This window comes from Micropterus dolomieu, linkage group LG20, assembly GCF_021292245.1.
Source record: "Micropterus dolomieu isolate WLL.071019.BEF.003 ecotype Adirondacks linkage group LG20, ASM2129224v1, whole genome shotgun sequence".
Taxonomy (NCBI): Eukaryota; Metazoa; Chordata; class Actinopteri; order Centrarchiformes; family Centrarchidae; genus Micropterus; species Micropterus dolomieu.
This window is the reverse complement of record NC_060169.1, coordinates 17,811,503-17,824,577: the sequence shown is the minus strand read 5'-3', so window position 1 is coordinate 17,824,577 and position 13,075 is coordinate 17,811,503. Positions and strand designations below refer to the sequence as shown.

The following is a 13,075-nucleotide window of genomic DNA, read 5'->3' as shown; positions in this document are numbered from 1 at the left end:
TTTTTTCCCTTTTTTTTTGAGAGAGTGCCAAGGCATGCCAGATTTTCATGTGAATCCCAACAAAGACCCCATTGTTCATCCAGCACTGTTAGTGCAGAGTTTGCAGTTTGGAGAAGCACTTTTGCCAGTATCTGTTTGTTCCTGACAAAGACATTGTCACTGAGTTTGAAATTGCCCCAGCTATTTCCAGCTATTTAATACAAAGCTTTCAAACTGAAGTCCCTAATAGAGGAGAGCATTAGATTCCACCACCACTATGCAGTGGTTTAAAGGTCAGATCATCCATGTGAGAAACAGCCGCGGCAGTAAATGAGCCATGTTTTGGTCCCTCTGAGCCCCTATTTTAACAAACCATGTTATACAGACAACCAGAAGTCCCCAAACATTTCCTGAACTCCACAAGGACATCTTTACTTCCCTAGCTGTCTTGGTAGCCCATTCACTCACACCATTTAATGTTTTTGGCACCTGTGCTCGATGCAAGATGTTTACATTAAGGGTGCAAGTCATTTGCAATCTATTCTGCGGTGTCACTACAACTGCATGATAGATTGTGATCTAGGGGACTGTTTTAAGTGCTTTTGACTTGTGTAGTTGATAAATGGAGTGCCAACAAGTGATCTGTTTACAGGCAGATTAATCACACCCTGTGCTCCAGTGACACTATGATTCAGTGTGTGAATCAGTCTGTGTTTTGTTACCTTCGCTGACGTACTTTGCTCAAGTGCCGTCTGCTCTCACTCTTGTGAGTAAAGCTGGGAGACTGTCTGGTACATGTAATAAAATTCTTATAAAATTACACTTAGACAGTTGCATACATTGACCTATGATTTTGTTATTCTTTGGTACAAAATATGCCTCCAGTTCAGTCACAAGCACAAGATTGTCTGTATGGTTTGTGGTGCTGCCAAAGGTTCTTATTTTAACTTATTTTTTCATCTAATGCACATTTCTGCTTTCTGACTGAATGGGTGAGCACTGCCACTGTACAGTAGTTGGTCCACTATATAGGATAAGCTGATACATTGTTGGTATAGTTTATTCTGTGCCTCGCCCTGACCAGAGAGTCCATTGTGTGCACAGAAATGTACACTCACAGTGTGCAGCCTAGGTGTGTCCACTCCCTTCATAATACTGTGTGTCTGACTGGGAGTGTGTTCGAGAGATCTGGATGTTTGTAATCAGAGGAGTAGATTAGTACCCTCCAGTACATAAGCAGCTATACAGACATGTCATTTTCCCAGCAGGCTCTCATTACAGTATTGCTTCAGTTTAATGGAGTTGTAGCACAACATGGGGTCAGACTAAGCCCTCTTATTCTGCTACTCAGTTTTAATGATGCACAGAAAATCACTCCAGCAGGCTAATTTACTGTGTGACACAACATGTAACGCTGTGAAGATCCCTGCCGGTGTATATTTGTCTGCGTATGTGTGCATGGGTGTGTGTTTTTACCTCAAACAGGTTTAATTATTGACCTAAAAATAGATAACCAAACAAAGCTCTGCCTGTAGGTTGATCTTGGATGTTTTTTAAAACACAGTCATTGTTTGAGATGCTGAGTTCATCTGGTTTTCCACCAGTATACTCAGGAAGAAGGAGCACAGCCACCGAGGAGAGTTTTAATCTTTCCTTTTCTACTGACAGATAACACTGCTTTTCTTTCTTTTAAAAGTTCCCCTCATGCATTTCGCCGCCATCTGGCTCTGTTTTTATTCTTCACTGTGGTTTCTTCACTTTCTCACAACCTTTTTCAGACCATGCCAAAAAGCTATTCTCAGAGCACATGTCTGAATAGACATGGACTGTGGTGTTACACAAGTTTTCTCTTTATTGAAGTTGGCCCTCTGCCAGGTGACATCAGGGAGAGCTGCACAGTGCTCTGTAATGCTCATTTTCTTTCCCTTTTCTGCTATCATTTATTGACTAAAGTACATCTATAGAGCAGTAGTGTTGCATTTTTTTATTTTTAAGGCCCTAAAATCAATTGACAATGGAATCCTAGTCTGGGTATAAACTGTGGTTTTCAAACCTGATTGCTTATGTCTTGTTTGCAGATCTGCAGTACGTTTAAGCATGTGGCATGGGGTTAAAAATGTTGTCATTTTCCATATTCTGTTTTTGTTTTTTGTTTTTTACAAATATACTGTATTTGTCTGTATTTCACCAGAAAGAAGAAATATGTAGGTCATTATAATAATATATCTGTGCATTAAAATACAACTTCACATTAGTTGAACAATTGTATTGCGAGAATCAAAGTCTAAGAAGATGAGTCTCCTCCTCATCTCTCACAGCAGACACTTAGCATGCCTGGACGGTGACTCACCAGAAGTGTTGTGTCCAGAAGTTTTAGCTAGACCCACTAGGGCCTGTGGGGCCCAGTGCCAACAGTAACTGTTTTGAAAAAAGAGTTCACTTGAGCCAGCTGGGAGTGACCTTTGACGAACCTTTCATGAGTTATCTATTTTCAGACTAGCCAAAGTGAGGTGCTCTTGTGCCCCGGACACCCTTTGCTGCCCCCTGTTTACCCTTTTTTGACGCCACAGCCTCGTCTGTCTTCTGTTGAAAACATCCTCTGTCTGTGGACAGTTGCTAGCTTTACTGCTGACAGAATATTTGAGCTACATTGAATGCTTACATACTTTATCCCCACAGAGAAGGAGAACCCATATGAGGATGTTGACCTAAAACGGAAGAGTTTGGGTCGAAAGTCTTGTCTGCTGCTGGAGAGCAGCAGATCGTGGACCACCATGGACAGGAAGCTGAACTCTCCACCTCAGGTAAGTCTTTACGCCTATTCAGGGATCAACAGCATAACAGCAGTAAACATAACATATGTTTTTGTGTGGTGACGTGAATCCCTAGGTATCGGTGTTGAATCCTGGACAGGATCTTTCTCACACCTCATTTGTGGCACTACAGGAAACAGTTTGACATGTTTAGACCTGGAGATTCTCCACAGAAAGGCTCATCTGCTCATCTGCAGATTTGGCTCCCTCACTTCAACACGGTCTCACTATAGAAAGGGAAGACACCCTTGGTTACTGGTGTTAACTACAAGTGGAGTTTAAAACTCCAACAAATATTCATTAAGCAGCTACTATCTCAGGTACACAGCAGATGAGCAACTGCTGAATCTGTTTACAGTGCAGCCAAACAAACTCATGTTGTTTTGGTAACAAAGTCAGTCAATAATTGGCTTTTTTTTCATCATGCCATGAGTGACTGCAATTGGATTTCATGCTGCACATGGCGGGAATAGTTTTCACACAACAGCAGGACACAGCAAAGTTTGTTACTTTGCTGAGGAGTTGTAGGTGTGCAGCTTGTTGCCTGCAGCTCTTCATGTAACAGCTCACTGGCTGCTCCTTCTTGTTATATTCCTCCCTAAAATGCTTAGACAGGTGCTTAGAATCCAGCATGGGAATAGTGGACCCCGCCACTAACAATGAAAACTACTATATATAAAGAGACAATTGGGACTCAAAGAAAAATACCTTGAATTAATGCACTGGGATAGCGATCTATTAAAACCATACAAATAAATGAATGAAATGTACCAAACCGTCCATATTCTTTTCTCTTTGACTAGTTGCCTTCCAAACCCAGTAGCCAGTCCCTTCGCCTCCCCGGTCCGAGTGACAGGAAGAGCCACCGGATATCACAGTTGTCCAAACGCTACAGCCACGATGAAATGCTGCTTCTCCCCCAGCTGGGTGTATCAACTTCATCTTGTGGCTTGCTGGATGATAGCCTCTGTAGCACCAGTGATACCCTGGCCTCGCACAGGCACTGGAGGATCCCCAAGGTACACACTTCTGGATCCTACACAAACACCTAAACTAAGTCGTTGCAGAGCTCTGACTGTGTTCTTTCTCTCCTTTCCTGCTTCTCAGACCAGCTCAGGTTCCTGTAGGGACCGAGTCAGACCCAGAGCAGCTCTGGATCACTTGTAATTCCTCAGTCTGGAAGAGACTTCTTTTTAACATAGTGCCTCACTGCGCGTAATTACTGCTTGGGTTTCAGCTCTTGTGGTATCTTTTCTCAAGAGCTCGCCTTGAAGCTTTTCAGTTCTATTTTTCAGCAACCCTTAAAGCATAGTAGAGTATTACTTTTGGCTAGGTGCACCCCCTTCTTCTATACTTAGGATCAAAAGAAGCAAAACTTCAGATAATAACCCATCAGAGAATTTCCTCTTTCCTCTGTTTACAGCTGGTCCAGAGGATCAACTCCATCTACTGCACTAAACGTGGGAAGAAGAGGCTGAAGAAGCTGTCTATGTCCAATGTTGAGACTATATCTCTGAGAGGTAAGGGCTTCCTTTATTCCCTTTACCCACTGACCAGATAAGTGAGTAAATATTTGTGTCTCAGCCACCCACATAGCATTGCTGTGTCCCTCTCATGACATAAACACGTGTTTGTGAAATTGCACTCTGACCTGTAGAAAACCTTCTTGTCTGTCTCATGTCTGCCTCCAGATGACAACAGTGAGAGTGAGAGTGACTCTGACGACAGGTTCAAAGGTGAATGACCCCAGCATTTGTTCGCTACACGTCTGTCAGCTCTGAACCTTTTCTGAGAGCTGTTTTTGTCAGTGCTTGTGCAACAGCATGACCCTCTATGGCCAGACAGACCACAGAATTGTAATTGAAACATTTGCCAAAGTAGACCATACAATCCCTTGTCTAGATTCAATGACAGGAATGAATACTAATGAGATTTAGTGATGTTTTCTCCCTGTTTTGGACACAATCTCTCGGAAGTGGCAGTAATACTTACAGCTACATTTAATTTCCTGAGCAGCTGAAGGTTAATTCCATGTGAGCCTTAGATTTACGTTCTGAACTGTGTGAAAAGTGTGAAATTAGTTTAGATAGAATATAAATGTATTGATGTCCGCTTCCCTCCTCAGCTCACACCCAGAGGTTGTTGAAACTGCAGTCCATCCTTCGACGGGCCCCCAGCTACCGCACACTGGAGCTGCAGCTCATTGAGTGGCAGGAGAGAGAACTCTTTGAGTATTTTGTGGTTATTTCTCTAAAAAAGAAACCCAGCAAAAACTCCTACTCCCCAGAGGTCACCTACCAGTTCCCCAAGGTAAAAGCATCACAGTCGTAACTGAATCCATCCTCTGAATACATGAATACATGAGGACCTCACTAGGTTAAGTGTTTTACCTCAGGAATAACAAATCACACATTCTACACAGATAGTTAATAGCTGACGTTTTTTCCAAAGCTTGCGATGGGGCAGAGTCACATTATTATCATTGTTCAGTGCTGCTGATTGATTTTAAAAGCACTCGCTGTAGTATATTAGTAAAATAGTCCATTTGTAGTTAAATGGCAAAAAGTTATTATTTTTATTATTATAATAATGATATTGATAATAATAGTAATTAAAATAAATAAATGTATGTGTGTGGATAACAGCAGAGCTTACAAACCACATCTAATAGTGTCACAGACAGCAGCATCCAAACCTTCTTGACATAGGCAATGAGAGTTAACTATTAGACAGTTAAAGAAGGCGGAAGGCGGGCTAGGCATGTTAGAATTTTCCCAACCGTGAGCTTCTAGTCACAGATTATTACACATGTGTGCATGATGAAAATGATGATGTATAGGTCAGTGTAGGACAGTGCCTAATGGCCATTTTTGAATGTTTAAATTGAAAAAAAAACACATCTATATTTCTGTGAGCTTTTCACACTTGATGGTGCAGGTTGTTGACACTGTGAAGCGGGACTGCAAATAAGATTTATAACACGGTGCCTGGGGAGTCTTGGGAGCCTTGTTTACATTTCAAAATAACCAGGATCCATTTCTGTGGCAGGGAAGTGTTTTTAGTTATTCAAAGATATATTTGAAAGTTATTTAAGATTTGGTTCAGCAGGAGTGTCCCTTGGGAGAAGTATATCTCTGCCAGCTAGAGGAAACATTCACTCTGTTGTGGAGTTAATGGGGACTGGAGGGGGCAAAGGTTTAACCTTTTATGGGAGAAATGTTAGTCTGGTCATTTATTGGTCACACTGACATCCATGGGGATCTTTAAAAAAGGAGGACACAGTTATCTGATGGAGAATAAGCTGAATGAAACTCCTCTCCTCTCCTCTCCTCTCCTCTCCTCTCACAGCTAGAGAGGCCCAGCAAGCAGATGAGGGAAGCAGAGCAGAGACTCAAAGCCATTCCTCAGTTCTGTTTCCCAGATGCAAAAGACTGGAGACCTGTGTCCGAGTACACCAGGTATGACTGAGAATCAAACTAATTCAGTGTCAAATTCATAATTACTAATTGGCCTGTTAAAGGGAAAGGATTTATCATTGCACTTCCATAAAGTTGGTTAGAGGATAGTCAAAGGCAGCTTGCAGTATCAGCTGTTGCTAAATGTATAAATTAAGGTTTTGAGGGAATATAAATTAGCTATCATGGATAACAGAAACAACTACTTTCCACATTGCGTATTTTGAAACTGCATTATTAATAATAATTTCATGGTGTTGATGCTTATCAACAATGCTTCCCATCATGATTGTCTTTGAGACACCTTCAGACTTGTTGCTGGCATAAGGGATAAAATCTTTTATCTGCTGCTACACTATCACATAAATGTTAAACTGGGCCAGGCCCAGCACAAATGTGTTGTGCAGTCATAATTCTGTGCCCTGTGTCTGATTATTATATGTATGTGCAACTGTCTACATGTGTATCTGTGTTTGTGTTGATTCTCATGTGTGTACATTTGTTTTGTGCTACAGCGAGACCTTCTCCTTCATGTTGACCGGAGAGGATGGCAGCAGGAGGTTTGGGTACTGCAGACGCCTGCTGGTAAGCCACTGTTCAACCTCTCATCCTCTGCATCCTGTTCACACCCTGCTAAGCCCTGTTTGTTGTGACAGGCCTTTTCATGTGAACATGTGATACGGTTTTCCTGTGTGGCCATTTGGGTGTTGCATGACCGTCTACTGTGGCAGGAGGAAAGAGAACATATAAAGCAAAAAGGACGAAACAAAAAAGAAAGAAACTGAACTTGAAAAATTAGCACACAAAAAAGATTCACCCACTCATTACTATAGCTGCTGATCAGCATGAGGATAACGTACAGGGACTTCTCAGCCCAGGAAATACCTGGAAAAATCTGGAAAAACAAACATTCAAACCACATTGCTATCTAAGGACAGCGATAACAAAAATGCATTTGTGGGGTTTAACATTGTATGTTGCATAAATTATATGTAAATCTGACATTAAAAATGTATTTTGAATTTGATATAATCACATGCTTAGAAAAAGAACAAAATGAAATGCAGTTGCCGCATTCTGTTTTAATTGTGTTAATACTGCAAACATTCAGTCACAGTCATAAAATGCATAAAAATATAATAAAAGATGTAATAAAATAAAATATGATAAACCCAGTAAGGATTGACTCATTCAATTTAATGAGAGTTTCTCAGGGGAGGCATGACAAAGAGAAACCATGAAAAGTCCTAACTTTGTCATTGTGGAGCATTTCCTCCTCATAATGAGGCTGGAGAGCACTTTGAAGTTTTCTGTTCTAAGCTTCCCATTTAGCTTGTGGGTAGAAAGCATGGCTGTGTGGGATGTCGTGAATGTGGTGGTGATTTTGTTTGCCGTTTGGTATTTCTGAGTATGTTTACAGTACTACAGTGTGTATGTTCTCAGAGGTTTACCGGGACTGTGGTGTGTGTGTGTGTATGTGCTGGATAACAGCCGGACGTTCTGTGAATCCTTTTGACCAGACAAAAATGTCTTAAAACTCGATCTGCTGTGTTGGTCTGAGAATCATCTTGATAGAAGCAGACTTTAATGAAGGTAGAGGAAGAGGTGAGCTGCTCTCCTCCAGAAACTTTGTTTCCTCCCTGCTGTCTGACCAGCCGTTGGCAGTAACCGAGCATTCCTGAGGACTTGAATCAAGCTCCACATAGTTGATTTAATCATCCATTTGGAAAAGCGGAGGAGAAACAAGAGGAGAAAATCGTATACCTAATATGGACAAGTGGATTGGCGGTTCTTGAGTGCTTGTGTTCATTTGCGTCTGTGTGTTTGAGTGCCTGTGACTTGAAGCACATAATGGTCTGTGAGCTTACAGAAGAAGGTAGATACAATCAGCAGGAGCGGATAAACGACCTGTGTTTAGGAAGTTGGTATCCACATAAAAGACTTTCACCTCATATCACAGTCTAGATTTAAAGACTTCAGCTACAGATATAAACAACTTATCTGCGTATTATGTTATCATGGTCTGACCCTTTATACATTGGTTTAAAAAAAATGTAATTCCACACATTGGATAAAAAAAGAACCATTTTCTGCTCTGGTTCTCTCAGTAAACTTTAAAGGGTTACCGATCAACAGATTATTCAGCCTGTGAGAAGAAAGCATAATGTTCTTCTGTGGCTCAGAGGAGATTTTTAAAGCCTGGAAACTAACTGTAACAATGTCATCAGGGCAGCATCAGCTTGGGTTTGGAGACTATACATTTTCAGCAGAAATCATGTGTTACAAACTGAGGATTGTGATGTTTGAGATATGTGAACAGTTACCGGGAAGGAGGCTCTGACAAAAGTTGCCTTATGGGAAATGCAGGATCCACTGTATTTGGGATTTACCTATACTTGAGACGTCAAGATATCTCAGTCTCTGCTACTTCGATTCTGACCATCCTTTTGTGAATCTGTCTCTTGTAAGTCTCCCAACTTTCTAGAAGTGCAATGCTATAAATCCTGGAATGCCCCTTTAATTGTGTAGACCGTTTTCAGAACGGCTGTGTGTGTCTCTTCATCAAGTCTATTAACAGCAGTATCTGATGACTTTGTTTTGCTTTGTCTTACAGCCAACTGGGAAAGGACCTCGCCTTCCAGAGGTGTACTGTGTCATCAGCAGACTGGGCTGTTTTGACTTGTTCTCCACGGTGAGTTCAGCCTAGCACATGCACTGGAGACAGGCAGTTACAGTAAGCAAGCTGTGTGTGGTGTTGTAGCTGCGGTTAACCCGTCTCACAGCTGAAGTAAATGACTTTCAGCAGAACCTCTGCGGAACGCTTGTTCACTGGTAAAACTTGGTCTTTTTCTCTCTCTCTCTTTTTTTGTTAAAGTTTCTGATTTCTCAGAGTAACTGTTTCCTTCACTTTTGTGTCAGTGGTGCTAACATAGAGCAGAGATGTCACTGTGTTTGACTTTTTCAGCCTCATCTGCTTTCTTATTAATCCAACGTGGGTAAGTCCAGACTGTTTAACAAAGTGGCTGCTGTGGTAAATTGACTCGTATAGCGCCTTTTTAGTCATATTTACCCATTCACACGCTGATGGCAGAGGCTAATGTGCCCGCGCTACGTCACTTTCACCCATTCACACGCAGAGGCTAAGATGCCAACTGCTCATCAGAAACAGAAATTAACATCCACACACCATACTTTGGGGTTCAGTATCTTACTGCCAATGTTCTGATTAGTGGGCAATCCGCCTCCTGTGCCACAGCTGCTATATGACAAGAAAATAAAATGTCATGGTGTATTTCAAAGACAGCGTGCAATTGTGAACTAAATTGTGAAACCTTTTGAGAATGCAACCAAACTGTGATTAAATGCTGTACTGTAGCATGTACATGAAAATTCGGAAACCTGAAATGAAAAATCTCTATTTAGTTGTTGATTTAAAGAACAATAACTGTGCCATCAACAAAGTGTTTATTAGCACCAAGGTTTTGTGTAGTTTTGTGACATTTAAGGACCTTCAACAGATGCGAGAGTGCAAGAGAGTGCCTTAAATATTTCTATTTTGAGAGCAGTACAGAAGCAAACCTGAGATGAAAACTAAAGGAATCTATTTTACAAGTGCTTTCATGGTCAATGGGAAAGAAGGCCAGTGTTTGATTTCAGAGGGATGTGTGTGTGTGAGAGAGAGAGAGACAGACAGACATTCAGAGAGATGGAGAGGATGAGAGAGGTGATATCATGTGACCTTGAAAACAAGTGATTCTCCAATCAACTTTCCAGACAGAAGGCAGCATGGACCAAAACAGGCAGACAGGCACACTGTGTGGAATTTTCCAATCACACAGGCATGGAAAGAAATTCATTTGCTATTTTTCAAAACAGAAAATGAATGCCAATGAGTTCCAGACAATTGCTAGTAGTCAAACAATAAGTTTCCATTAATTTTTGCCATGGTCAATAACGTTGATGACACTGCACTTTTTTTTGTCTTTCTTGGCTATTCATTCAACATAGATAAAACCCTAGGCTCCTTTCATGTTAATCACAAAAGATTTACAAAGACTTTTGTGTTGCTGATTTTAAAACTAGTTGAAATATGTTGATTAAATAGTGCTCTGTCCTCCTATGTTCAGATCCTGGATGAGGTGGAACGGAGGCGGGGCGTCTCTGCAGCCCTGGTCTACCCCTTCATGAGGAGTCTGATGGAGTCGCCCTTTCCTGCACCAGGGAAGATTATCAAAGTTAAGACATTTCTGCCCGGTGCAGGAAATGAGGTCAGAGCTGCTGACAAAGCAGAACACAACTGCTTTCTCTTTCACTACTTTAATTACGCCCAAGATACAGTTTTGATGAAGAAAAAATATTCATAGTTAATTAGATCCACAAACCTTGATGCCTTAACCTTCACATTTTTGTCATTAGGTCATTGAGCTGAGGCGACCCACCGATTCCAGACTGGAGCATGTGGACTTTGACAGTCTGTTCAGTTGCCTCAGTGTACGGCAGGTGTTACGAGTCTTTGCTTCACTGCTGCTGGAGCGTAGAGTCATCTTTGTGGCTGATAAACTCAGGTGAGTCTCCACGAGTTGTCTTAGCCCCACTGTAGTGAGACCATCATCTCCAAAACATAATTTAAATGAAAGAAACCACATAATTTGCATGTGTGAGCAGTGTGAGAGATTGAGTCTGTGACTTTTGCTTAGTACATATTTTATAGTAATGGGGCCAAAACAAAAATGGAATACCATTTCCTACATTTTTGTTTTAATAGAAGATTGCCTAGGCACTGAAAGTTAATTTAAATTCACTTCACAATATCACTCATGGAGCCATGTGTCCCGTGATAGATTGGCAACCTGAATAGCGTTTACACTTCTCATTCAGTGTGAGCTGCTATAGGCATCAGCCTCCTGTGACCCTCAACAGAAGAAAGGGGGTTAGAAAATGGGTGGACGGATGAATGGATATCATTGAAGGAATGACTGGTATGGCAAACTTTATCGCAGTTGTTCAGTATATACAATGCAGCTTGTGGTTCCAGATTTCATTGCTTTAGCAGTTATAGTGTTCAAGGAACAATGTTAGAAAGTTAGTTGCCACCACATGTCACTACAAATGTTTTAATGGTCACAGGACATTTTAGATCTGTTAGCTTTGCTCCAGTGGGTTTGTTTAACCTGTCCTGGCACACTGTCATAGTTTTCCATGCCTAGTGATCATCCGAAACTGAGAAATAGCTTTTCCAAAAACTTTTCACAGACCGCCAGCTAGACAGTCCATACAATCCTGGCTAAAGTTGGCAGAATTACAATAACCTTTCTGCACACACAGACACATAGTAATAGCAGCATTATGCTGTGGTTCTGTCAGCTGGGCCTTAACAAATGCACCATGTGTGGAACTCTTTGATTATTATGTTGTGATTAGTATCAGAAAGTCAGGCAACAGGTCATTCAGTTAGCTAGTGAGTCCGTCAGCTGCCAGTTTTGATACCAGAAGTAAAGTGGGTCACACCAGTGAGAGTCACTGCCAGAGGAGAACAGGGTGGGGCTGGAGTCTCCAAGGACTCTGTGTCCCAATCTGTCCTCTTGTTACAGAAAAAGAGAGGGGTACTTTTAGAGCATTGGAGGCGAGGTTGTAGTGGAAGGATATTTTAGTGGAGAAGTAATCTCTCTATGTATCTCAAAGCCCAGTTTAAACAAACATCAGTGGGGGCAGTGACTGTGATGAGAAGGAATGTACTTCCTGTGTGCGCGACTCTGCCCTCTGTGATCTGTGGCTCGACTGTCACTGTTTGACTTATGATGCCATGTTCGCTCCCTCCGTATGAGCTACAGCACTCTCTGTGTCCCTGGAGAAAATCGGTCTATTACCAGAGGTGATAACATCAAGGAGTCATTGGGTGGGATTCATATGGTAACTGATGATACAATATTATCATGATGAATTGCCCAAGACAGTGATCATATTACTATACCAGCTAGCACAGCAGTCATTTATGATGCAATGCAATGTCATATTGTACATCACTCGCTGCATGAAATGCTGTGGGTTTTCAGACAAAATTGCATTCATTCATGGTTTTCAGAGGATGAATCCCACTGACTTTGGTGATCCCCTGACATTGCTTCTGCTGTCACTGTGAGGTTCGCATTTGTGGTTATGAGTAAAATATCTCTACAACTATTGGATACATTGTCATGAAATTTGGAATTTTTCTTATTAACAAATGTTAGCATGCTAACACGCTAAACTAAGAGGGTCAACATGGTTAAAAATTATACCAGCTAAACATCAGCATGTTAGCACATTATGAGACATTCAAATTCAAACTACAACTTAAGTTGCAGCAAGCTGAAATGACTCCAAGAAAGTATAAAAATTAGTTTAATCATTTTGTGTCATGCTTACTTACTGTATGATCTGCTCAACCCTGTGTGTGTGTGTGTGTGTGTGTGTGTGTGTGTGTGTATGTGGATTCAATTGTGCATGCATGCATGCAGAGCTCCTGTGTTTTGGTTTATTTTGAAAACAGTGACAGGGCCTCACTGCAGCATTAATGACTTCTATGATAAAAGGGCTGCTCCCTCTGGGGCTCTCGTACATAATCCATTCCCAAAATACCTCGCCAGCAGAACATGTTGAATGTTTCTTTCCCTTGAAATGTATATCTAATACAAGCAGGAAGTGAGGGGGAAAGCCATTTTAGGCAATAGTTTTCTGTGGGGTCTTCTATAGCTCGTTTCTTTGCCACGTTCTGTTCACTAAACTCTTGTAATATTAAACTGAAAACTTTGTTGTTTTTTCTAGAGTCGAGGTTGTTGCTTCTACTTG

General features: G+C 41.4%; 1 protein-coding gene across 3 annotated transcripts in view; it reads left to right on the top strand.

Moving 5' to 3' along the window:
- The window catches only part of dennd2b (DENN domain containing 2B), a 51,097-nt gene that overhangs the window by 24,660 nt on the left and 13,362 nt on the right, over positions 1 to 13,075 (top strand). For all 3 annotated transcript variants that reach the window (XM_046032194.1, XM_046032195.1, XM_046032193.1), the window contains exons 5-14: positions 2,659 to 2,783; positions 3,596 to 3,811; positions 4,216 to 4,312; positions 4,484 to 4,528; positions 4,918 to 5,102; positions 6,141 to 6,250; positions 6,763 to 6,832; positions 8,862 to 8,939; positions 10,375 to 10,515; positions 10,664 to 10,812. In XM_046032194.1, the coding sequence (XP_045888150.1) occupies positions 2,659 to 2,783; positions 3,596 to 3,811; positions 4,216 to 4,312; positions 4,484 to 4,528; positions 4,918 to 5,102; positions 6,141 to 6,250; positions 6,763 to 6,832; positions 8,862 to 8,939; positions 10,375 to 10,515; positions 10,664 to 10,812 (1,216 nt within the window). The remainder of the gene's footprint in view (positions 1 to 2,658; positions 2,784 to 3,595; positions 3,812 to 4,215; positions 4,313 to 4,483; positions 4,529 to 4,917; positions 5,103 to 6,140; positions 6,251 to 6,762; positions 6,833 to 8,861; positions 8,940 to 10,374; positions 10,516 to 10,663; positions 10,813 to 13,075) is intronic.